Consider the following 23,976-nt stretch of genomic DNA (forward strand, 5'->3'; position numbering starts at 1 on the left):
CAGAGCCTTTACTTGCTGCTTTCCCTTTCTGGAAGTTCCTTCCCCCAGTGCTCCATGTCTAGCTTCTCATTTCTTCACAGAGGCCTTCCCCAGCCACCCAGTATGACAGCCACCTCCACAGCCACTCTCAAACACATCACATCACTTTGGTTTAATGTCTTCACAGCACTGAATTCACTTGTCCATGTATTTGTTTATGTGGATGTTTTCTATTTTCTGTTGTCCTTCTACAGGGAGGCTCCAATAGAGCCGGGACCTCATCTGTTTTGTTTGTACCATATCCCCAGAACCTGGCAACAATGAGGTAACATATTTGTTGAATGAACCAAAGAATGGCAGACATTTGGTTCCAAAATTTATTAACAGTGACGTATCCATTTTTGTCTCCTCTTTGTCCCAACCCCTAAACCCAATCACTCTCCCAACTCCAGGGCTCTGATGTCATCCCAGAATGTAGGAAGTGGGGTAGGATGGACTTAGATCATGCAGACCACTGGCAGTGAAAACCATTCTTTTAAAACCCAAAATCTCTCACAGGACACCTATGTATCAAATATATAAAGCAGGAACTGCCCTTACTGAGGGCAAATATGTGGAACTTGCAGCTCTGGGAAACACCATTTGACATTCACTACTCTCCTCATCTCAGCTACTTCATGGTACACAGAAGTGAGCTGAGGTCCACAGAGGGGCCAAGACCTCTCCTGGGACACACAGCCTCATGAACCCTCAGTCCAGTGCCCCTTCCCCAGCACCATGCTGGTTTCTGGAATCTTTCCAACTAGGGCAGAGGAAGCTCCCAGCAATGTCTGCCACTGAGAGTGTGCGTCTTCTGCCCCCTGGGTACCTGTCCTCTCAGACTGCTGGTCCTAGGGTCATGTGAGGGGCTGGCTGGAGGGTGGACTGGAAGAGTAGGGGGGTTGGGTGGGGAAGCTGGATGTCTGTGTTGGAAGGCCAGTGGGGCTAGGGGCCCGGGGGCTGGAGGGCTGGGAGGAGCTGCTGAGACCTGCAGTGGTTTCTCCCTTCCTCAGGATGAGACTGTTGAGCTCCTGGAGCAGCTGTTCCTCCAGGGACCCACCTGCCTGGGGGCTGCTCTTTGAAGTGGGGCCCAGAGAGGAATCTGATAACCTCTCCTCCTTGCCCAGGGTGCCTGCCTTGGAAAGAAGGGGTTGATCAAAGGACCTCTGGCTGGTAAGGGAGGGCTCTGGCTTGGCTGTCCACTCCTGTGGGGTGGAGAAGGAGGTGGTGGTGTCCTTGGTCAGCTCAGGGAAGGCCCCCACTTCCTCGTATACCGGCTCCTCATACACAGGCTCCTCCAGTTCCTCTTGCTCCTCCACAGACCCCTGGGAAGACTTCATCGGCTGGATGGGAATGGGGGTGGCAGTGGGTGGGCACAGAGTTAGAGTTATGGAATTATTAATCACTAGCATTTATTGAGCTCTTCCTCTGGGCCACATGCTATAAAATAGTTTGCATGTATGATATCAAAACAGCCCTGTGAAGTGGTTTATACTTCAGATGAGTGACCTGAGGATCAGAGGAGTTAAGTAAGTTGTCCAAGATCACAGAGTGAGTAAATGGTAGAGCTGGGGCTTGAACCTAGGGGCAACCCCAAAATGTGTTAGCCACTTTTCTTCTACTTCTCAGATCCCATTACTCCTTTCCCCTTTTCTCACCATATGCTACTGGCCCCAACCCTCTCCCTGTCTCTCTCTCTCCCTCCCCTCACCCCCACCCATACACAACACACACACACATTGGAGAATCCTCCCAGGCCTGCATCAGGGGGCCAGGCAGCACAAAGGGACAAAGCTGACAGACACACGGGCCTAGTACTCACAAAGAACATGGACAGGGTCCTCCGGTTGTGTAGCCGCCGCTGGGCACAGGTGGGGTGAGGATGGTAGTGGGGTGGGGGAGAGACACAGAGACACAGTGAGGCCGGGCAACAGGAGGCAGGGTGGAGAGTGGTGCTCTTGGGGCACCAGGTGGGTGGGCACACCACTCTCCTCCTACAGTGTGGCCAGGGCAAGGGCAGAGAGCAGAAGGGGATTAGGGCAGACTGGGGGGCCTCACCAGAGTCTGATTGGCAGAGAGGAGGGTGGCCCCACTGTCATCCCCACGGATGGGCAACAAGGGCATAGTGCCAAACTTTTGACGGGCGAAGTCTGAGGAGGAATGGCGTCGTAAGATGACTGGCTGCTGGTCATCGTGCTGGTGAGAAGGTGAGCAGTCAGCACAGGTGGGCATGGCAGGTGCTGAGGGGTATAGCTGAGCCCAGTGGGGGGTGAGGGGCCAGGGACCACAGACCTAGCCCTTGGCCCCTTCCTTCCTCTCACCTGGGCTTTGAGGATGCTAGTGGTCCAGTCCCACATCTCGTCCTCGTCAGTACAGGACAGGTAGCTGGAGGTGATCAGAGGGGAATTAGAGGGAGGGGAAGAGTCACAGCTATAGGGATGGAGGAGGGAAAAAGGAAAGAGGTGAAGGACAAGGTGCAGGGTTGGGCCAGAGGAGAAGCCAGGCGGGGGGCTACTCACAGGTGCATCTTCTCCAGTATCAATGTGAAGCCCCACCTAGAAGGCCAAGGAGAACAGTGATGGTGAGACCAGAGGGGTGATGGCAGGAAGGCCCTAGAAGTATGGGCTGGGAAGAAAACTCACGGTGTTGGAGGCTTTAACTTCTTGCGGATTCCCAGATAGACCTTGGCACCTTCCAAAGGCCACTCCCGTTCTGGTTTAGAGCTCTGAGAACATGAATGGAATCAGTGAGGTTGAGGAGGGAGAGAAAGAGCATGGTTAATGAGGTCAAGAAGTCAGGGAAACATTGGGGGCTGGTGGGATCTTGGGTTATGTGATCATGGATCAGAGAGGTCAAGGGGTCAGGGAAGCAATGAGATTAATGAGAGAAGGGGCTGTGGAGTCAGAGGGTCAATGCAGTCGTGGCTTCTCCCACGTGGTCACCCAGTGCTCCCCACCCCTAGCCTCACCCTCTTCTCCTTGAGCAGCAGCAGGCAGCGGTCACGCAGCAGAAAGAACCTCTCCTGGAAGCGGCTTCCCAGCAAGCGGGGCGGCTCCTCGCGGCACCGTAGCAGACCCACCCGTGGGCTCTCACGCCGGATGCCTGGGCACAGATGGACAATGCTGAGTGGAGGGGCTGGGGAGAGGCCTGGGGGATGCTGGGCTGAGGAGGGAGGCTCACCTGTGAAGAGGCAGCCAGCCTGGGCCAGGGAGACTTTTTGCAAGAGGAGGGAGGCTGAGCAGGGCTCTGGGAGCTGACACCATTGCAGGGCCTGCTCTAGGACCCTTTCCTTGGGGTGCAGTGGCCGCTCTAAGGGGCAAGTTGGGGGTAGGTATCAACCAGAATATCTACCCACAGCCTGGAGCCCCCATCTCCCCCACCAGCTCCACATTCATTCATCCAGCCGCAGACATTTATTTTAGCACCAGCTCTCTGCCAGGCACTGTCCTGTATCCCCTGGTGAACACCTGGTGAACATGATAAACTTGGTTCTGGCCCTCACAATGCCCACAGCCTAGTGAAGGAACAGACAATAAATAGATAAGCAAACAAAATAATTGCAGACAAATAATTGCTTTGAGAGAAGAATAAGAAGCTGAGAGAGAGACAAGGCAGCTAGTGAGCTAGGGTGATCAGGGAAGGCTTTCAGAGGTAGCATTTGAGGATGAGACCCAGAGACCTGAAGGATTAGAAACAGCAAACCATGCTATGATCAGGGGAAGATTTCAGCCATGACAAAAAGCAAGAACAAAGGCCCTTGAATTGGGAACGATGTATTTGAGGAACTAAGCGGCCAGTGTGGCTGGAGGAAAAGGATAGACAAGAGAAAGAGTGATGTGAGAAGAGGCCTGAGAATTAAGCAGGGGCCAGATATTTGGGGTCTTTAGGCCATGGTAATTTTAAGTTCAATGGAACTTAAAATTCCACTAAGGAGGTTTTTAACCATGGTAATGGCATGGTCTGATTTATGCTTGAAATATTCTTTGGCTGCTAGGCAGAAAATGGATTGTAGGGAGGCAAGAATGGAACCCTGTCCAGCTAGTCCCTTTCTGAGACTGTACACTTTAGGGGTGTACAGGGCAAAAAAGATAATAGTGACTTCAGGTAGGGCGGTGGTAAGAGTGGAGATGCAGAGAAGTGATAGATCTGGTGGACTGGCTGAAGGGAAGGAAACGGAGGAGTCACAGAGGACCCCCAGGTTCTGGCCTGAGTAAATGGGTGAATGGTGGTGCCATTTACCGAGTTGGGGGAAACTAGAAAATGGCCTGGGTTTTTTGGTAGGGGGAGGAGGTTGGGAATTGAGTTTGGTCTTAGATGTTTTAAATTTGAGATGTTTATGAAATGTAAAAGTGGAGGTATCAGATGGGCAATTGGGTATGTCTGTCTGGAGCTCAGAGGAGAGGTCTGGGCCACAGGTAAAAATATGAGTGTCAGTTTATTATTGGTATTTAAAGCCATGGGAATGGGTTAGCTGGTCCAAGGAGGAAGAGAGAGAAGCAGAAAGGGGCCAGGATTGAGCCCTGGGTCACTTCAACATTTGGAGTCTAGGCAGAGGAGGAGGAGAAGCCTCCTTTGAGGTTGAAGGGAAGCCAAGGGTATGTAGGGTCCACTAAAGCCAAGAGAGAAGACAGAGTATTTGAGAGTACTGAGAAAGAGGGAGTGGCCGGCTGGGTTGAATGCCCCCTCACATGGATGACAGTGTCCACTGGATTTGGCAACATGAGAGCCTTGGTGACCTTGACCACATGCCCCATGCACACTCATGTGCACATTCACACACATGGTCATACTCACCAAGCTCCCCATGCTCACGAATCTCAAATGTCACCCACAAGTCTGTCCCAGCTGCTGTCCCCCGCATCTCCAGCACCTGGTTGGTCAGCTCCTCAGCAGTCAGTGTTGGGGACACCTGGGGTCAGGGCAAGAGTGGAGGACCCAAGATGGGTCATTGCCCCTGCCCCCCATCATCCTCTCATTTCCCCTCCAGTCCCCTCAGGACTGACCTTCAGGGTGACACAGTTGTCTGGAAGTTGCTGCTCAATATAAACCTCCATGATGAGGTCACCAGCCTGGGACAGCTGAGGGGAGGGGCAAAGAAGTCAGGAGGACACAAAGGATGCAAAAGATCAAGGTCAAAGGCTTCTCATGCTCATAAGCATCCCTCAGCAAGGTCTCCTCTTGCCCCCCACCCCCAACATCACTCAAGACCCTTAAAAGGGAAAACCCCAGGGGTGGAGGAGCTGCATCTTTAGGCTGCCTACACCTATGCCATAGTGGGTGGGGGGAAGGTTTGGAGTCACACTGCCTAGGTTCTAACCCTGCCACTCATTACAATGTGACCTTGAATAAGTGACCCCTGAGCCTTAGTTTCTTTATTTGAAAAAGTGACTACATACTTCGTAGAGTTGTGTGAAGCTAAAATGAGATTAGAGGTGCTTAGAATGTAAGAAGTCCTCAGCTAATGTTCGCTATTATATTTGTTATTATTATTCTCATTTCTTCATCCAACTGACTCCTCCTTGAATCTCTTGCACTTGAAGGTGGGTGCTGCTGCCACTATTTTGTAATGAAGAATCCTCCTCGTGGAATGCACAGAGTGAATCCTAACCTAAACCTTAACCAAAGCAATCCCCTCCTTGAGTTTCCCCTGTGTCCCAGAGACCTGAGGGCCAAGTGTCCAAAAGGACCAAAAAGGAAACTTCCTCAATCAGGGAGAAGATTAGCTTCCCATCTTGATGTTCACTCCCACCCCACTGAGAGGCTGAGACAAGTTACCTGCACATCCTTCCACGTGGTAATAAGACTGACCTCCAAGTCAATCTGAGCTACTTGGTCAGAGTCAATCTGTGGAAGAGCCAAAAGGGGGTGTGTGGGCTGCTGGGAAAGGAGGGAAGCAGAGAGAGATCTGCAAGACCAAAGAGGACCTGTATGAGAGGGTTAGAAGCCAGAAGAGTTAAGAACCAATGGGGCAAGGATATTGGGGGCAAGATTATGGGAGAAAGAGGCCCAGGGTTCTGGGAAATGGTTCCTGGTGCAGAGGGCCCTCAGAGGGTTGGGGCTGGGGGCTTTCTGGGGTGAACAGGACTACAGTCTCAGTGTCCTGCAGGGAAAAGGGAAGCGGGGTTGCAGGTCAGGGATCAGGAGAGCCTTACATCAAAGACAGAGACGTAGCCGTCAATGAGCTCCTGCAGCACCCGCACCTCATGCTCCCCCCGCCCATCCGTCTGGAACACGCTGGGTGCAAACAGCAGGGCCAGGTTCCGTGTGCACATCTGGTTTAGAGCCGCACACTTCTGCACCCTGCAGAAGGGCGCCAGGGTAATGAGGAATGCAGCTTGTGCTCACCCATTCCTCCATGCATCCATTCATTCAGCAAACATGTATTGAGCCCCTACTATATGTCATGCCCTGAGCCAAGTACTAGGATGCAGCTGTGAGTAAGGTACAATATTGGCCCAGTCAGTACTGGATTCTAGGGGGTAGACAGACAAGGAATGGGTGATGATAAAATATAGCAGGGGTCAGCAAACTTTTTATGTAAAGGGACAGACAGTAAGTATTTTAGGCTTGCAGGCCATACAGTCTCTATTGCAACTCCTCAACTCTGCCATTGCAGTGCAAAAGAAGCCATAGATAATACATAAACGAGTGAGCATGGCTTTACACTTTATTTATGAAAATAGGCAACCAGCTGGATTGGGCCCACAGGCCGTAGTTTGCCAATCCCTGTAAGATAGTGTAATCAGTACAGTAGAGTAATTTAAGGGTCTGTCTCTCCCCATCAGACTGGTAAAGGTAGATCTGCATCTTACCTCTCTTTGTGTTTCCTGCATCTAACCTTTTACCTGGCATAGAATAATAAAACAAAATGATAGTGATTGCTAACCATCTCTAAAGGCTTACTATAGGCCAGGTGCAAAGATTATGTCATTTAACCCTCACATAACCTATGAGATAGAAACTATGTTACATCACCTTCCTTTTACAAATGAGGAAGCCGAGGCTTAGTGAGAATAAATTCAGCTCAGCGCTAAATGCTTTACATGCATAATCTCACTTGAGCCTCATGACTTGGAAAATGAGGATGGTTAGTATTCCCATTTTACGGCTAGAATAGAACCAGATTAAAGCCTAGGCCTACCTGACCCCAAAGCCCATGCTCTAAACATTTCCGCTGGGACACCTTCACTTAACACTATCTGTAGAAGGAATGAATGTGAGTGGGGGTTGGACCAAGAAGCACAGGGTAGGTGAGGGGCCTGCACGGGGTCTGGCCGCACTGACCGATAGAGATGCCCGATGAGGGTGGCCAGTGTGCGGCGGTTGACCCGTGGCAGACAGCCAATAACTTCTTTGTATTTCTCCAGGCGCTGATTCTTCTGGGGCAGCTCTGGGGATGAAATGGAGAAAGGCTGGGAAAGGCAGGGAGAGTGGAGGCTGCAGTGGGGTGTTTTGTAGAGAAACAAACTTGGGAGGGATGTGTCTGTGCCCCTTCCCCACCTTGCCCTAAGCCAAGTCCCTGGGTGATGCTCCCGAGTGGGGGGTGTTGGTGGCAGGGGCTGCCCAATCCCACAGGAGAGTCTCATGGATTCGGGAAGTGATGAGGGGTGTTTGAGCTTTGGCTGCCCACGAGGAGTGCTCAGGGATCTAGGGAGTACCAGCAGCCTCCCTCCAGCGAGGCAGCAACCGTGCAGAGGTCACAGGGTCATCAAGCTCCCGGAAGAAGCGTTTGAGTGTGTCGGTGACATCCTCCACAAAGTGCTCCCCTGGTCGGAGCTTCACTGACCGGGCATCCCGCCGGAACTCAGCCAGGAGCCGCAGGCTGCGGGCACGGGCTCCCCCTTTCCTGTAGACCCCCTCCAGCCGCAGCCCTGGGAACAGCCAGAGTCTCTGCTTGCCACTGCCCAAAGACCACCCATCACCCATCCCACACCCTGCACTGCTATCTGTGACCCACCAGCATGGTGTGTGGCTGCTGGGGGCAGGGGGGCAGAGGAGAAGAAATCTATGCCTTTATAATATCGTTTCTCAGGTCCTGCCCAGGTTTGCAGCCTCAGAGAAGCCCACCCTGACAACAGGATCACACACTGCAACCCCCTCACCGTATCTCCTCACCACTACTATTTTTACATAGCACTGTGTGAAATTACATTTATTTGTTTTCTTATTTATCATCTGTCTCTCCCACTAGTCTATAAAGCTTCATGGGATCTTCCCTTGTTCACTGCTGTATCTCCAGTGTCTGGCATGCAGTAGCTGCTCAATAAATATTTGCTGAATGAATGCAGACTGGAGGGGTGGGAACCACAAGGGATGAGTATGAACCCCACACTCTTTCTCCAGAGCTTTTTCACTGAGCCTCGGCCCTAATCCCTCCTTTGGACAGGAGAGAGGCTGAGAACAAGGTAGGGGTCTAGTGGGGTTGGGGGTTGGGGAAGTCACTAAATGAGACCCCTGCCAAAGTGTGAAGAATGTCTTTAGCCACTACACTATTCCTTGTCTGTGGCTGGTGAGCACTGAGCACAACTATTTATTTGTAGGTTCATGAATGTGCCTTTTTTTTTTTTTTTAAATTTACTGCCCTTCTTAGTTTTCTGTAAATTTTCCTTCTAAAGAGTCTAGCCTTCTAAAGGCAGTTGGCAGGGGACCTAGATTCTATTTGATTCTTAGTCAAGCTGGAGAATAAAGCAGAGACCAAAAACTCAAGAATTCTGGGACCAGTTGCATTGCTTTATTCCTGGAAAATCTCCCACTCAGAGTAATTCTGCTCAAACCTTCAGGGATTTGCTGCACAGCTGGGCTTTGCCCTGTAGCTGCCCCCTCATTGTCCTCTATGGCTCTGTATCTCCAGTCACATTTCCAGTGCTACTCTCACCCTCCATGCCCACATCCCAGTAACAGCCACCACCAAGCACTTGCTACTTGCCAGGCTCTGCACTAAATGCCTTACATGTGTTATCGACTTAAGCCCCACAACCATCCTGGAAAATGAGGACAGCTAGTATCCCCATTATACAGATGAGGGAACTGAGGCTCAGAAAGCAGCTTGCCAAGGCTTGGTTGATGTCAGGCTGTAGTGTCTGGAAGCAAAGCTCTCCCAGACTGACCACCACCATGGCTGCACCCATGTTCTCCACCCCCACAGCTCAGTACGGACGAGGGCTCACTCACCATGCTGGGTAACAAAACTGATGCAGGCATCCACGATAATGGGGATGTCACCCCGGCTCATCTGCTGCTCCTGCAGTCCTGTGCCACCCCCACCGGCGGCCCCCGCAATGGCTGCGTTCCACGCTGTGAAGTCCAGCCGGCCCTCCCCCTGCAGATACAGGGTCCTGAGACCCGAGAGGCCTGGGTCAGAGCCAACTGCAGAGTGTCCTCTGACTGAGGTCCAGGAGCCCGGGGAGCCGACTTCCCGGCACCACCAGCAGGGGGCAGCAACGCCCGATGCAGACAGGCCCCCTGAACTGAGGGAAGCTGAGGAAGTGGGCAGTGGTCCAGCAGGCCAGGGTGGAGGGTGTGACAGGGCTCCCAGGGTAGGGCCAGCACGTACCTTCCTGTCTCTACCAGGACCAAATGTTCCTTTTTGTCTGGGGTGTCAGCTGTAGAGACCACACCTGGGAGGAAATCATGGGACATTATCATCATCCTTGTCTTCATCATAATGACTGCTAATTATTAAGTGCTTAAGGTATGCAGGTGCCAGGCTAGGAGTCTTACAAACAATGATGCATTAAATCCTATAAGTTAGGTACTATTATCCCCATTGTACAGGAAACACAGTGAAGCTCAGAGAGGTTAAGTAACTTGCCTCAGATTACTTGCTATAAAATGGCAAAGTTGGCTCAAACCCAGGTGTCAAAAGGAGGAAGGGAGATGAAACATAAGATTCCAGTGGCTGAGAGATTTCAAATGGAGTTGAGAGGTCACTCTGGAGGGTATTCTAATGCGTTATATAAGTATCTTTTTAGTTTTTAGTGTGTTGGAATGGCTAGAGGGAAATACCTGAAGCTGTCAAACTGCAACCCAGTGAACTTGATTCTTGAAGACAACAGTATAACTATGTAGCTTGCACAGTGTGACTGTGTGATTGTGAAAACCTGTGTGCCTCACACTCCCTTTATCCAGTGTGTGGACAGATGAGTGGGAAAATGGGGACAAAAATTAGATGAAAAATAGGGTGGAATGGAGGAGATAGAAAGTTTTATGTGTTCCTTTTAGCTTTTATTTTTATTTTGGAGTAAGGAAAAGGTTCAGAAATTGATTCTGGTGATGAACGCACAACTGTAGGATGGTGCTGTGAATAACTGTACACTGTGGATGACTGTAGGGTGTGTGACTGTATCTCAAACTATTTTAAAACAGTAAATGAACAATGGGGGGGAGGAGGGGAATGGGATGTTTTGGATGTTTTTTTAATTTGAATTTTTATTTTATTTTTTTGTTATGAAAATGTTCAAAGATTGTGGTGATGTGTGCTCAATTATATGATGATACTGTGAACAACTGATTGTACACTTTGAAGGATTGTATGTTATGTGAATATATCTCAATAAAATTGCATAAAAAACCATAAGACTATACAACACAATGAATCCTAATGTAAACTATGGACTATAGAATAGTTATAATAAAGTATTTCATCAATTGTAAAAAAAACAAAACAAAACAAAACAAAACCCAGGTCTCGTCTCCAAAGCCCTAGAACATTATCCTGCACTGCCTCTTTTAGGAGAAAATACACCATTGAGAGTACCCGTACACTCTTCCAGTCCCCAACCAGCAAGTGACTCCAAGTAATAAGCCTAACAATAACATTTATAACATATAACATTTTTTGAACACTTATAAGATTCCTCCAGCCAGGCTCTTTGATAAGTGCTTTACATGTATGGCCTTATTTGAACTTCACTTCAACCCTCTGAGGGAGGGCTTATAATTGTGCATATTTTACAGATGAGTAAACTAAGGCACAGAAAGGTTAAGTAACCTGTTCAAGGGCACACAGCTAGGAAGTGACAGAGGTGGGATCTAAACCAGGGCAATTTGACTCCAGAGCTTGAAACCACTGTTTGGCTGTTTCCCACAGAAACTCCCAAATAGAAGAACCTTCACCAACTCCCAAGGCCACCCTTTTGCCCTGGGCCAGCCCCTGCTCACTGATCTCCTGGAGCCGCCGCAGATGCACCATGTCCTCAGGGGCTGGGGGGCCAGGGCCCGGTGCCGGACACAGGAAGAGGTGGTCACCACGGAGGAGGCCGAACCCAGACATCCAGAGGCCAGAGGCCAGGGCTGTATGGGAGGGGGACCGCAGCCATAGCCGGCCTAGCCGCAGCAGCCCAGGGCCCAGCAGCTGGTGACAGCTCAGCGGGGAGAACCACTGCAGGGGGAGAACATAGGGAGAGAGGAGGGTGGGGGAAGAGACAAGGAGTTGGGAAGAGAAATGAGAGTGAGAGGGAGAGAGAAAGGCAGAGAAACACATGGAGAGAATGCAGAAAAAATGAATGAAAAGTGATGGGGAGAGAGCAAAGGAGACATGAGGAGATGGATGAAGAAAGACAGGAAAGAGATTCAATTCAATTCAATTTGCCCCAGCCAACTGTAGAGGAGATGGCTTGTGTCTTTAACTTGGGTGTGGGGATAAGAAAGAGCAGGTGGCCCAAACTGAGGAGTCAGGATACCCTGGGAAATCCCACTACCCAAGGTGCTGGAACAGGTTTCGTAGAGGAGGGGCCATTCGAGGTGGACCTTAAAGCAGTGCTTTTCCAACTACCTGTAGTGAAGGACCAGGCTTGCTTTCTTTTAAAAAATTTTTATTCCAATCTATCACTGATCAATGCTTCTGTTAAAGTAAATAAAGAAAGAAAGAAATACTAGAAAAGTGAAATGCAAAAACAAAGACATACAAAATACAAGCCCCCTAGTTTTTGTTAGATTCCATACGTAAAATTAGGCTAACAAATGCTATAAAAGATTCTAAACTTAAAGATTCTACTCTCAATTTCTGTCCTTATCCTGTCACAGAATATAACAATCCATGGACCAGCATCACATCACAGTCTTCAGACCATACTCTGAGTGGCACTGCCTTAAAGGCTGGGCTAGATTTGTGGACAGTGTAGATAATAAGAGGAGACTGGGACCTGGCTGGGAGGGCCACGGCAAAGCCTGGTGTGAGGAGTTGCAGGAGAACCAGAGACAGGGGACGGGAGTCAGAGATACTGAGCACTTCCTACAGAGGTGTCAGATGCTGCACAGATGACCTGGTGAGGTCAGAATAAGGCCCTCGGAAGTCCCTGGTGACCTGCAGGCAGCTGCCTTGGAAGAGTATGGACAAAAAAGGCAGCTGCAAGGGGTTAAGGAGGAAGTGCAGCTGCCAGGGTACACCCCTTACTGAGAAATTGTCAGGTGGGGAAGAAGGATGCCAGGGAGAAGGGCTGAAGGTGGAGCAGGGCTTAGGGAAAAGCTGCTTTAGGCTGGGAGAGATTGCCATCATCATCATCACCATCATGTCAACGCCCACATATGGAAGGCGTGCTGAGTGCCCAACAGTGTGGACCCCCTATCTCACTTAATCCTCAGCCCTAGGGGGTGAGTCTTTATGCTCACTCTACAGATATGGAGAAGCCCACAAGGCTAAACACTGTAGGACTCAAATCCAAATCTGGAGTCTGACACGAGGGCCTGAACTTCTAATTCCAGGAAGAGGGTACAGGATGGAGAAATTGGATTATCTGGGATTGGAGAAGCTGGGACATGCGAAGGCAGCTTTGCCTCTGAGCCTGCTGGAAAACCAGAGTGGGGTGGGGGCAAGAGGCAGAGGCAGCTTCTCTGTGAGAAGACACACCACACAGCATGTGTGGTTTGGGCCATGAGGCTTGGAGGCCTGATTTTTTTTGGTCCTGCTCCTTCCAGCTCTGTGACTTTGTCCAAGTGACTTCATAACCTCGGAGCCTCAGTCTCCTTACATGCAGAATATTAACAGTCCTTACTTATGAGTGTTATTGTGAAAATTAAATGGGCTATTGAGTGGACAGTGCTTAACACAGAGCCTGGCACAGAATAAGCACTCAATCAACCTTAGCTGTTAGTGGAAGTGGTGAAGTGGCTGCAGGAATGAGAGAGAACAGGATGGGGCAGGTGGGGACAGGAAAGCCATGAGCTGTTGGGGAGGGGTCTCGGCTTGCTCACCTTGCCCAGGGCACTGGTCCAGGCCTCCAGACTGTCAGCTCCATCTGTCCCAAAATGCTGGATCCTCCCCCCTGTGAGGATGAGCTCAAAGGAAAAGGGGAACCTGGAGAGAGGTTGAGGGAGGAAAATGAGGGTCCGAGAGGGGGTTGTCAGGTTGGGGATCGGGAAGGAGAAAAGGGGGAGCTGAGTGTCAGTGAGCACGGGGGAGCCGTTACCTGTCAAGATCACTTGGGTCAGTGGGTGGGGGGCTCACACCCAGACATACTACATCCTGGGGCTGGATGAGGCTAAGGGGTTCGGAGTTGCTTTCCGATGCAAACATTTCCAGAGCCGCTCCCAGCACGCACCACAGTCGATGGGGAGCTAGGAGGGAGACAGGCAGTCGGGGGCAGCAGACAACTGCCTCCACTGTCATAGTTTCCATTTACCAGATATTTATTCTGTACCAAGCCCTCTGCCTTTGTATGATCTCAAGTAACCTTCACATCAACCCTATGAGGTGGGTATTTATTATCAGCCTTATTTTACAGAAGGGGAAACTGAGGCCCAGAGTTTCAGTAGCTGACCCATGTTGCACAGATAATGTTATGGTTTTAATCATGTCCCCCTAAAAGATATGTTCAAGCCCTAACCCCCAGTTCTGTGGGTGTGAACCCATTTATAAATAGGATCTTTGAAGATATTATTAGTTAAGGTGAGGCCAAACTGAATCCTATAGGAGTGGAGTCTATTTATGTGACGGAGGCAAAGATTGAGTTATGGGTTGCTGGCAAGCCACCACCAAAACGCTACAGACTTTGGAGAAAGCATGGCCCTGCTGACATCTTGATTTTGGATTTCTAGCCTCCCAAACTGGGAGACAATAAATTCTTGCTGTTTAAGCCAACCAATCTGTGGTGCTTTGCTATAGCAGCCCTGGCAAGCAAAGACAGGTAGGAAGTAGTGGAGCTGGGATTTGATGCAGTCTGACTTGAAAGCACAGCCTCTTAATCACCCAGTGCTGCCACCTGGCATGGCCCCTCCCTCACCCCCAGCACCCCAGCCCACTCTGGGGCATGGCCCCACTTTCCCATCCCAGCCCTCCCCTCCCTGCCCCTCGGTGGTACACTGATGCCCACCCCAGTTTCTGCTCCTGTCTCCTCCCAGCCCTTGGCTCCCCACTCACCATCCCGGCCCTTGCGAGGGGGTGGGAGTCCAGCTTTGTTGCTGATGGGACCACAGTAGAGAAAGCTGCTATAAGTGGCAGGCACCACCACCTCGTTGTACACCCCAGGGGAGGAATCTGCAGGGGAAGGAAAAGTGGTCAGGTCAGGCCAGTGCAAGGGGGAGACCTTACCCTCTTTGGGGAAGGGATCAATTGGAGGAAGACAGTGGGACCCAACTCTACCAGCAGCACGGCCAGGCAGAGCCCAGGGCTGCTGGGTCCCTCACTATCAGGCTCTTCCACTGAGCATGGATTCCAGCCTAGGAAAGGTGGCAGGGGGTGAAGGCCTCTTGCCCTGCCCTTGCCCACTGCCTCTCCCACCAGATCACCAACGAGGCAGTCACCTCTGGATGGGGGCACCAGTGCACAGGCCATCCTGTAAATGCCTCAGCCCCTCCTGACCTGAGCCCTGGAGACCAGCACCGTTAAGCTGATCATGTCTATGCAAGCTCAGCCTGACACCAAGACCTGACCTAAGGGGTTGACCCTATCAGGGGTGGACCAGCACTGACACCTGGAACACCCCACCCCTACCCCCAGGCAGGGACCATCCTCATTCATCTCATGACAACCCAAGCTGGGATGAAGTAAGACGCCCGGTGATGGGTTAATTGAGCCCCCACCCTCACCCCGAAAGAACCAAGCACAGGACAGGGCTGAGAATTCCTGGGGTGAGAGACACAAGGCACTCGGGGGCTTACCGGGGGGCAGGAGGCCAGGGAGGCTACCATCAAGGGCTGAGGGGGGCCAGGGATCCTCCTCGCCCTCAGAGGCCTCGGCACAGAGGAGCTGGGTCATGTCCTTCAACAGGTTGGGTCCTGCCACAGCTGAGCACAGGGCCTGCAAGGGGAAGGGCCTCTGTCAGCCTCCACTCCCCGCTCCTGGGGACAGTTACCCAATCACCAAAAAAAGCTCCCAGCACCCAAATCTAGGCATCTCCTACCTGGAGAAGCTGGTTATGATCTGGATACTGAGGGTGGGGCTTCCGGAAGAGACCTAGCCGGTACTTTCGGGAAATGAACTCTCCTCGGGGGCCAGGCGACGTATCTGGGTGCAGACCCTCACCTGGGGGTAGTGCCCCTGCCCAGAAGCGGTTGGCACGATCGTTGCCCAGGACAATGAATAACTGTGGATGACAAGGGCCAGAGGTGAGTCAGGAACTCGAGAGTCCTCAGACAACCAACTGCCCTCTCCTTCTGCTGGGCCCAAGGCCTTTTCTTGGATGCTCCCCTTCCATCCCTCCCACTTCTTGCTCTTCGGCCCCCTCACCTGCACTATCTCATTACTCCACACACTTGTGTCCAGCTTCAGGCTCTGTACCTTGGAGATCCCGGAACCCAGGGCCCGGTGCTGACCTGTCAGGGTGGGAGGGCATGGGGCATGGGTACCCTGAGCCCTCCTGCCCCAGCACCCCTTGCTTCCCCCATTTCAGCTTAGAGCCAGCCCTCACCTGCACACTGCTTGCAGATGACCACCCCCAGGTTGACAGCAGCCCAGTCTGGCCGGGAGGCCCCACAGTCTGCACAGTGCCGGTTTGCCCGATTGGACCAGATTTTCTCAGCCACCTCGTAGTCAGACAGGGTCTCGGTTACTGCTTCCTGCAGAGCGGCCGCCCAGCTCTGCCGAGCCCCCCCAGATTCGGCTGTGAAGCTAAGGGGTGGACAGCCAGTCCGTGGGCATGGACCCTCCCGACCTGTCCCATCCCACTGGCCATTCCTGCAGGAGCCACCACAGGCAACATCTTGGCCAGCCAGGCCCTCTGGACACCCCTGCCCCTGCCCACTCAAACCCCAACAGTGTACACAGCTGACATCCTGCCAAGGAGGCCTCTGGTCCTCTGCACACCTGTGCCTCCCACCCTCACCCCCACCCTCCTGTCTCCGAACCATGCCCCCCACCAGCCTGGGTTCTACCTGAAGCAGCGGTGGGGCGTGAGCAGATCAAAGCTACGACTCTTGGTCTCCCGGACACTGCAGCCCTGCAGGTCGATGAAGCAGATCCCGATGCCCAGAGAGAAGGCCTGGTGGGGACAGGCACAGTGAGGTGCCAGAACCGGCTAGACCAGCCCCCCGCCCTGGCCCAGCCCTCTTCACCTGCTCACTCTTGTATAGCGCCAGCTCTCCAGGGCTCAAGGCGGCAAACACCTTGGCCTTGTGTCCACGCAGCTCCAGCATGCCCGTGCGGAAGGGTCGAGGTGGCTGGGGGGGCCGGGGGTGGCCCAGGAGGCGCTGCTCCTTCAGGCAGGATTGCAGTGTGGAGCACCAGGTGTCCCGCTGGGCTGGTGGGCAGTGAGCAGGCAGGTCAGTGGGCTGTGCATGCACACCCCTCCCTCCCCCTGAGCCCGTGGACCCTGGCCCTCACCCTCACTCTCTGTGCGGAACACAAACACCCTCTGACCAGTGATGACCTGGAACTTGTTGTCCTTGCTGCTGCGGGTCATCGCAATGGCAGTTAGGGGGATCACGCCTTTGGGGAAGGGGTCCTGGAGGGAGAGCCCAAAGACCCATGGTAACAGGGCGCATTAACCCTGGGTCCGGCACCAACTTTCATGAGATCAGCACTCAAGCAGCAGGGACAGCCAGCTAATCTAGCTGACATTAAGCCATGTGGCAACCCTCACCCCTACCACGGGCGGCCCCCCATCCCATCCAGAGCCTCTCGCAACCTCCCTTTCCCCATTCTCTATATACCACTTCCCTGACCCCACCTTGTCACTGCCAAAGTACATCAGACTCCTCCCGTTGAACTGCACAAAGCGTCTCTGGAAGACGTAGTTTCTGGGGAAGGGAGGGGCCAAGATCAGGCAGGGTTGGGGTTGCATTCGGGGGTGGGTCATGGGGTCTGTGAGCACTTAGTCCTCGTACCCCCTCACTGCCTCCCGGCCTCCCTCCCTCCCTTCCTTTCCCAGCAGCCCCACCCCTGAGGGGAGAGCTTGTCTAGCCAGCCACTGAGCAGGGGCGTGGGGCGGTCTGCCATGGAGGAGAAGCTGGCATAGGGTGAAATGAGGTCATCATTGGTCTCCTCCATGTCCAGGGTGGGCAGCGAAAGGGTGGAGTCCCCAGGCAGCTCAAGGCTGGCGTAGCCAGTGTCCTCTCGGGCCTCCAGATCCTGTCTGCTGAGTCTAGTGGGGGCCGAGAGAGGGAGGGAATAGACATGAGACAGCCCCAGTGTCCTGGACACCCTCTTTGTAAACTTCTCCATCCCCACCTGTGGCATCTAGAATGCCTGGCAGGTAATGGACCTGCTTTTCAAACAGGGGAATAGGAAGGATGGGAACCCAAAAAATTAGCATGGAGCTTCTTTCCTGAGCATACCTGGAGTTTTTATATCGGGAAACTTTCGAATCCTCTCCTCTGCCATTAGTGTTACTTGGGTGGAAAGGCTGGGGAAGGGCTGTGTGGATGGGTTTCTCCCTGCTGTGGTTGCCATATCTAGTCAGTCAATACACCTTATTGGTCTTATTGGTCCTTTCCCCAAAAATGTCTCAACCTTCTCTCCCTGGACCAAGCCTCATCAGCTCTCACTGGGATGATACAAATGACGTAAGTGGTCACCAGCTTCCACTCTTGCCCTCCCTCCCACAGTCATTTCACTCCCCAGCCTGAAACGCTTCAATAATTTCCAGTTTGCACTTAGAATAAATCCCATTCCTTACCGTGGCCTGCAAGGCCTTGCACTACGAGATCCACAGCTACTCCCCTGGCCGCATCTCATACCCCATTTGCCCTGGCTCACCACAGTCCAGCCACATCCTCTTTCCCGTTTCAGAGCCTTGGTACGTGCTGCTCCCCCTGCCTAGAACGTGCTTCCCTGGGTGGCTTTCTCTCATCCTTTGGGTCTTTGCTTATGTCATTTTCTCAGAAAGACCTTCCTTAACCATCCTGCATAGATTCCTCTATTATTTTCTGTCACTGCTGTGGTTCCCAACCTTGGCAGCACAAAGCCACCCAACAAACTTAAAAAAAAAAAAATACTAATATGATAGCCCCATTTCAGATGACTTAAATTTTAATCTCTGTGGTGGGGTGTAGGCATCTATGTTTTTTAAGGTTCCTCAGGCTACAGTGCAGCTACAGTTGAGAACCCCTACTCTGCCCTGTTTGTTTCCTACCTCACTGAGAAAATTCAAGCAATGAGATGAGAATCCCCCAGACTGCCCAATTTCACCCACAGACTCTGCCTTCCTCCTGTTACTATCCACACTCCAGTCTAACACCAGTCCCTCTTTTTATGCACTTGATCCTATTGCCTCGCACCTACACAAGGACATGGCTCCAGAATTTCTTCCCTCTCTCTCCTACATCACGTAATCTTCCCCTCCATGGGATCACTCCTATTTGACTACAGACACGTGTAACATCCCATCCTATCACCTCCACTATCAACCATCACTCTAGTCCTCTTTTCTCCTTTGCAGAAAAACTCCTCAAAGACATTGTCTATTCTCTTTAGGTTGACGGAAAAGCTTTGGTAATGAATGGTGGTGATGGGAGTACAACATTGTAATGTAATTAACAGCACTGAATTATATATTTGAATGTGGTTATAAGGGGAAATTTTAGGTTGCATATATGTTACTAAAATAAAAATTAAAAAAAAACATAGCACTGTACAATACAGTGAACTCTACTGTGAACAAGACTATATATAGTTAATAGTACAATTATAAAAATGTTCTTTCATGAATTGTAAAAAACATACCACACTAATGCAAGGTGTTAACAATAGGGTAGTATATGGGAATTCTGTATTTTATGTGTGATTTCTCCATAAACCTACAACTTCTTCAATAAAAAAAAAAAATGCATAAAAAACTGCATTGTATATACATGTGGTTTCCAAATCTTCCCTTCTATTCTCTCTTAAACCCACTCTGATCAGGCTTCAAGCCCCACTCCACCAAGACTGCGCTTGCCAACCTCCCCAGAGACCTCCACTTTGGCATTTCCAGGAGTCAGTTCTCAGCCCTCATCTTACTTGATCTCTCAGCAGCATTTGATGCAGCTGCCCTCTCCCTCTTTCCCATACGCTTTCTTTACTTGGCTCCTGCAACACCATGTTGTCCTGGATTTCCCTCTACTTCACTGGCTATTTCTTTTCAGTCTGCTTTGCTGATTCTTCCTTTTCTCCCAAACCTCTTGATATCGGAGGACAGCAGGGCTCCACTCTGGGTCTTCCTCTCTCTACACTCACTCACAGCTATATAAACCCATCTGTATGCTGACAACCCACAACTTAAGATCTCCAGTTCAGACCTCTCACCCAAACTCCAGACTTGTATATCCAACGGTCTATCTTTTACCTCTTCTTGAATGTATAACATACACTTCAAATTCAATGCGTCCCAAACACCTGATCTACCCCCACCTCCCACCTGCTTTATACATGTAGGCTTCCCCATCTCGGGCCACAGCAACTCCGTGAACTTTCAGTTGCTCACACCAGCGCTGTCCAAAAGAAGTCAATGCAAGCCACATATGTAATTTAAATTTTTCTAGTAGCCACAATTAAACATAAATAAAAAGAAACAGGTGAAATTAATTTTAATAATATCTTTTATTTAACCCAATATGTCCCAAACATTAGCATTTTAGTAACGTAATCAATACACAGATTATTAAGATAGTGTACACGGTTCTTTTGGTACTAAATCTTCAAAACCTGGTATGTTTTTTACACTTACAGCACACCTCAGTTCAGATTAGCCACATTTCAAGTACTCAGTAGTTACACACAGCTAGTCGCTATGTATTGGACAGCGCAGGCTCAGACTGAAACCCTCCAAGTCCTTCTTGACAGCTTTTTCTCTCACATCCCACATTCACTTTGACAGTTTGCCTTCAAAACATAACTAAAATCCAACTGCTTTGCACCACTGCCACTACCAACACCCTAGTCTGAGATTTCTCACCTGGATTATTGCAATAGCCTCCTCACTGGTTTCTCTGTTCTGCTTCTGCCCCCTACTCCCCAACACAGCAGCCAGAGGGATCCTTTAAAAATGTGTCAAAACCCCTCCACTGCAAAGGCTTCCCATTTCACCACGAGTAAAAGTGCACGTCCCTACAAGGTCTTACCGATCTAGCCCCTTTACTTCTCTGGCATCGTCATCTCCCCTCACCCTCTGCCCCCACCCTGCCCCAGCCACGCTGGCCTCCTCACTGCTCCTGGATCCCCCTGGGCACACACCCTCCTTGAAGTCTCTATTCTGGCCATTTCCCCTTCCTGGAACACTCTTCCCCCAGACATCTTCATGGCTAACTCTCTCACCTCCTTCAAGTGTTTGCTCAAATGTCATCTTCTTTATGTTCTGACAACTCTAATGAAAAATTGCAGCCCACCCCCTGCTCCCCACTTCTTCCTAGCTCCCTTCCCTGATCTGTTTTCTTCCATGGCACTTAGCACCTCTGAACATACTATGTAACTCACTTATTATGTTTATTGTTCATTGACTCTCTCCCCACAGGGCTGGGATTTCTGTCTTTGTTATTCACTGGTCTACTCAAAGCATCTACAGTATCTGACATGCTATGGCTGCTCCATTAATATTTGTTGAATGAAAGAACAAAAGGCACTTCTCCCAATTTTTAATCATATTTCCCTTTGTTTGTCTACTTGTTTTATTTCCTGCCTTCCCCACTGAGTCACAAGCTCCCCAGGGGCAGGACCATGTCTGTTACATTCCTCCTGAATGTGCCTGGCTGGCACACAGCGAGCACTCATTATGAATGAGTGAACCCATGGCCGCCACCAGCTCACCCGCCCCTCAGCTTCCCCTCTTCCTCCCATCACCTCCCTACTGGGCACTCACCTCCGTTCATCCCTGTCCTGACAGACACCTCGGACCTCTCTTCTGTCGGGGGGCCCCAGAGCCCCCACAGGCTGGACACCATAGTACAGGCAACCAGGGTCCATGATGTGCACTGGCAGGGGGGAAGTGGGAGAGCAGAGGGAGGAGGAGTCAGGTAGGAGTGTCGGAAGTCTTGAGGGCACTGTCCTCCCAGCAACCCATGGTAGAGCCCACCTACCTGTGCCTGCTGTGGGCCTGAGGGAAGGGGTGGCGGCAGCAGCCTGGGGGGAGCTGTCTGGGGCCCTGAGGGAAGGGCCTGTTGGTTATTAAGGGAGAGAGGAGGAAGGACAAGCCCTCATGGCCTGTTCCTCCTGCCCTCCATCCTGCCTGCTCCCACTCCAGCATTGGACCCCAGGGAGCCAACCCCACTCACGTGTCCTGAGCTGTCTGTGACCCTCCTCTTAAGTCCAGGCCAAAGTAGAGGGTATTAGGCATCATCTCCACAGTGTCCAAGGCTGAAGGCTGCTCAGAGGAGGCGGCGGGGGGAAGAGGGGAACTTGGGCTGGTCTCTGGGCTCCTGGATACCTCTGGTTGCTGGAGAGCTGGGCTCAGTCCAGGCCTCTGGATGGCAGCAGGGCCCCTGAGCCCACCAAACACTGTTCTGGGCTTGGGCACAGGCTTGGGGGGCTGGGCCTGGGGGTCTGGGCTGGGGGATGGCTCCATGGCACTATCAGATTGGGGATCCTGGAGGTGCCCTGCAGCGTCCGCCTGCAGCAGGCGCAGAATGCGTTTCCGGTGCCCGGTGGCGCTGACGCCCAACTGCCTCAGCTCCTCGTGGCCCAGGCCCTGGGCTGCACCCGCTGTAGCCAGGCCATGTCGCCGGAACGTGTCTGCATACTGCTCCAGGTGCACCGTGGCCAGCCACACAGCGATGTCCAGGTCCTGAGGGGCAGCCATGGGGGCTCAGGCCATTGCTGGGGGGAGGGGCAGGGTGAAGGGAGGGCTTAGGCTGAGATCCCCCCTCCCCACCCCAAAGTCTGAGGTCTGGACAAGGGGTACCAGACTCCAGTTTTCCTCCAAAGAAAAATGCTCAAAGGCCTGAGATCTGGGGGCATAGCCATCCCAGAACACCAGAAGGGCCCTCTCCTTAGAGGAGAATCCCTTCATTTGCAGGTGAGGAAACTGAGACCCAGAGAGGGGACAGGGCTTGCCCCAGGCTCACAGCAAATGTTGGCAGTGTTGGTTCCCATGCTCCTGCCCCACTCTAGATCTAGGTCAAAGCTCTGCCCCTGCATGGCATGGTACAAGATGCTGGAACCCTGTGGGGAAATGGGGGAGGTGGGGTGGGATGGTGGGGAGGATAGGACCACTGATAGGGACTGCTACAATTTTGGCATAAGTTGGGCATGTTAGGTAGGAGGAAGGAGGTTTCCAGAACTGTGGTACACGCTGAGCCATTCTAATCCTGGTGTTCCCAGTCCCTCCTCCCCTTCCACCTATTGTCTCTGCTCAGACTTCCTTCCTGTGCCTCCAGCTCTGGCCGCCCCCACATCCTGCCTGCCCTGGTCAGGCAGCCCTGAGAGCCCTAACCAGTCGCAATGTGTGGGGCCCAAGCCCTGGTCAGAAGGCACCTGGGGATGAGGATGGGCTGGAGAACTCGACCAGGGGCCAGGGGTGCTCCAGGGTCTCTGGGGGTTTCTCCACTGTCCACTCACCAGCAACACATGCATGTTTGCATGCAAGCACACACACTCTAAAGGAACTCAGCAGTGTGAAATGACATACTTGCACCTCTGCTTTCCCCAAGGCTTCCTTTTCTGAGCCTTCTTTCTGTCTGCCTACGCCCTTAGGCTCAGGTCTCTGGGGCTCTGGCCCATTCTGCCAGCCTGACCCTGGTCTATTCCCTGCAACAGTCTCTGATTCTGTCTCCCCTGAGTTGTTTTTTTTTTTTTTTTCCCCTGAGTTTTATCTCTGCCCTGGGACTGTCTCTATCCCACTCTGTCTCTGTCTCTATCTCCATCTCCATTTCCAAATCCATCTTTGTTCCTCTCCCTGTCCTTCTCCCTATCCCGCTCTGTTTTGCTCTTTGCATTAAGCCTGTCCTTGCCTCAATCTCCAATTGCAACTGGCTCTTTACTTCTATCTGAGTCTCTGGCCTCTCCATCCGACCTTGACCCTGGGTTTCTCCGTCTCTCAGCCTCTACCTGCAGGGCTCTCCCTGTTGATCTCACACTCGGTCCGTCACCAACGCCTCTCTGCTTCCCAGCATCAGCTCGGGCCCCATCTCCAAGTCAGGACCCTGGTGCTGAGCCTCCGGCCCTGACTCAGTCCAGTTTCCCGGTGACTCAGGCCTGGCCCGAGGGCACGGGACTGGGAACCAGGAGGTGCGCGCCCGACAGGAGTGCGTGCGCGGGCCGGGCCGCGCGGGGCCATGCGGGCTGCGGCGAGGGAGGGGGCAAGGAGGGAGGGGGCAGAGGCCGGGCAACAGGAGGGAGGGGCGGGCAGCGGCGGGGAGGGGGGGAGGGAGGGGGAAGGAGGGAGGGAGAAGTACCCCCGGCGCGGGGGGGGCCTGGGATCCCACGAAGGCCTTCGAAGAGGTGACGGGGAGGAGTCTGGGAAGTAGGGGCGCGGGGGGCGCGGGGTCCTCACCTCACTGTGCGGCCGTCGTGCACTCCCGGGTGCCCGCCGCGCGGCCCGAAGCTCCGCGTCCCTCCGTGCCGGCCCCGCCTCCCCTCAGCCCTACCCCGACGGGGCCCACCCCCACCCAGCCCCG

The 23,976-nt window shown here is 52.3% G+C and overlaps 1 protein-coding gene across 9 annotated transcripts; it reads right to left on the reverse strand.

Annotated features, from left to right (window-relative positions):
• Window positions 1-342: 342 nt before the first annotated feature.
• Window positions 343-23,928, reverse strand: ARAP3 (ArfGAP with RhoGAP domain, ankyrin repeat and PH domain 3). 9 transcript variants are annotated; one of them, XM_037801377.1, is made up of 34 exons: window positions 23,853-23,894; window positions 22,426-22,522; window positions 21,637-22,145; window positions 21,442-21,506; window positions 21,225-21,336; window positions 17,331-17,534; window positions 17,121-17,190; window positions 16,775-16,895; window positions 16,507-16,691; window positions 16,327-16,433; window positions 15,864-16,063; window positions 15,683-15,768; window positions 15,357-15,539; window positions 15,115-15,253; window positions 14,375-14,491; window positions 13,425-13,572; window positions 13,210-13,312; window positions 11,179-11,398; window positions 9,572-9,635; window positions 9,190-9,353; window positions 7,677-7,889; window positions 7,303-7,408; window positions 6,171-6,318; window positions 5,794-5,862; window positions 5,022-5,096; window positions 4,813-4,927; window positions 3,199-3,327; window positions 2,987-3,120; window positions 2,661-2,743; window positions 2,538-2,573; window positions 2,340-2,403; window positions 2,077-2,214; window positions 1,841-1,879; window positions 343-1,361 (listed from the first exon to the last, which is right to left on the reverse strand). In XM_037801377.1, the coding sequence occupies exons 3-34, from the start codon at window positions 21,924-21,926 to the stop codon at window positions 876-878; spliced, it is 4,413 nt and encodes a 1,470-aa protein (XP_037657305.1). In that variant the 5' UTR covers window positions 21,927-22,145; window positions 22,426-22,522; window positions 23,853-23,894; the 3' UTR covers window positions 343-875. The 9 variants fall into 9 exon arrangements, with proteins under 9 accessions (XP_037657305.1, XP_037657300.1, XP_037657304.1 ...); XM_037801372.1 differs by lacking the exon at window positions 23,853-23,894 and adding an exon at window positions 23,408-23,786 and having other exon boundaries at window positions 21,637-22,177; XM_037801376.1 differs by lacking the exon at window positions 23,853-23,894 and adding an exon at window positions 23,408-23,785.
• Between the last annotated feature and the right edge of the window lie 48 nt (window positions 23,929-23,976).

The sequence above is a fragment of the Choloepus didactylus genome, chromosome 13 (genome assembly GCF_015220235.1).
Source record: "Choloepus didactylus isolate mChoDid1 chromosome 13, mChoDid1.pri, whole genome shotgun sequence".
Classification (NCBI taxonomy): domain Eukaryota; kingdom Metazoa; phylum Chordata; class Mammalia; order Pilosa; family Megalonychidae; genus Choloepus; species Choloepus didactylus.

Bases quoted from the DNA above. Each gene is read 5' to 3' on its own strand.
- ARAP3 (XM_037801373.1), bottom strand. From the start codon at position 22,160: ATGGCTGCCCCTCAGGACCTGGACATCGCTGTGTGGCTGGCCACGGTG. The intron at 15,769-15,863 runs GTGAGGGCTGGC...CCACCCTGACAG, and splicing joins CATCTGCAAGCAGTGTGCAG to GTCAGCACCGGGCCCTGGGT. The intron at 11,399-13,209 runs GTGAGCAAGCCG...CTCCCCCTGCAG, and splicing joins GGACCAGTGCCCTGGGCAAG to TGGTTCTCCCCGCTGAGCTG.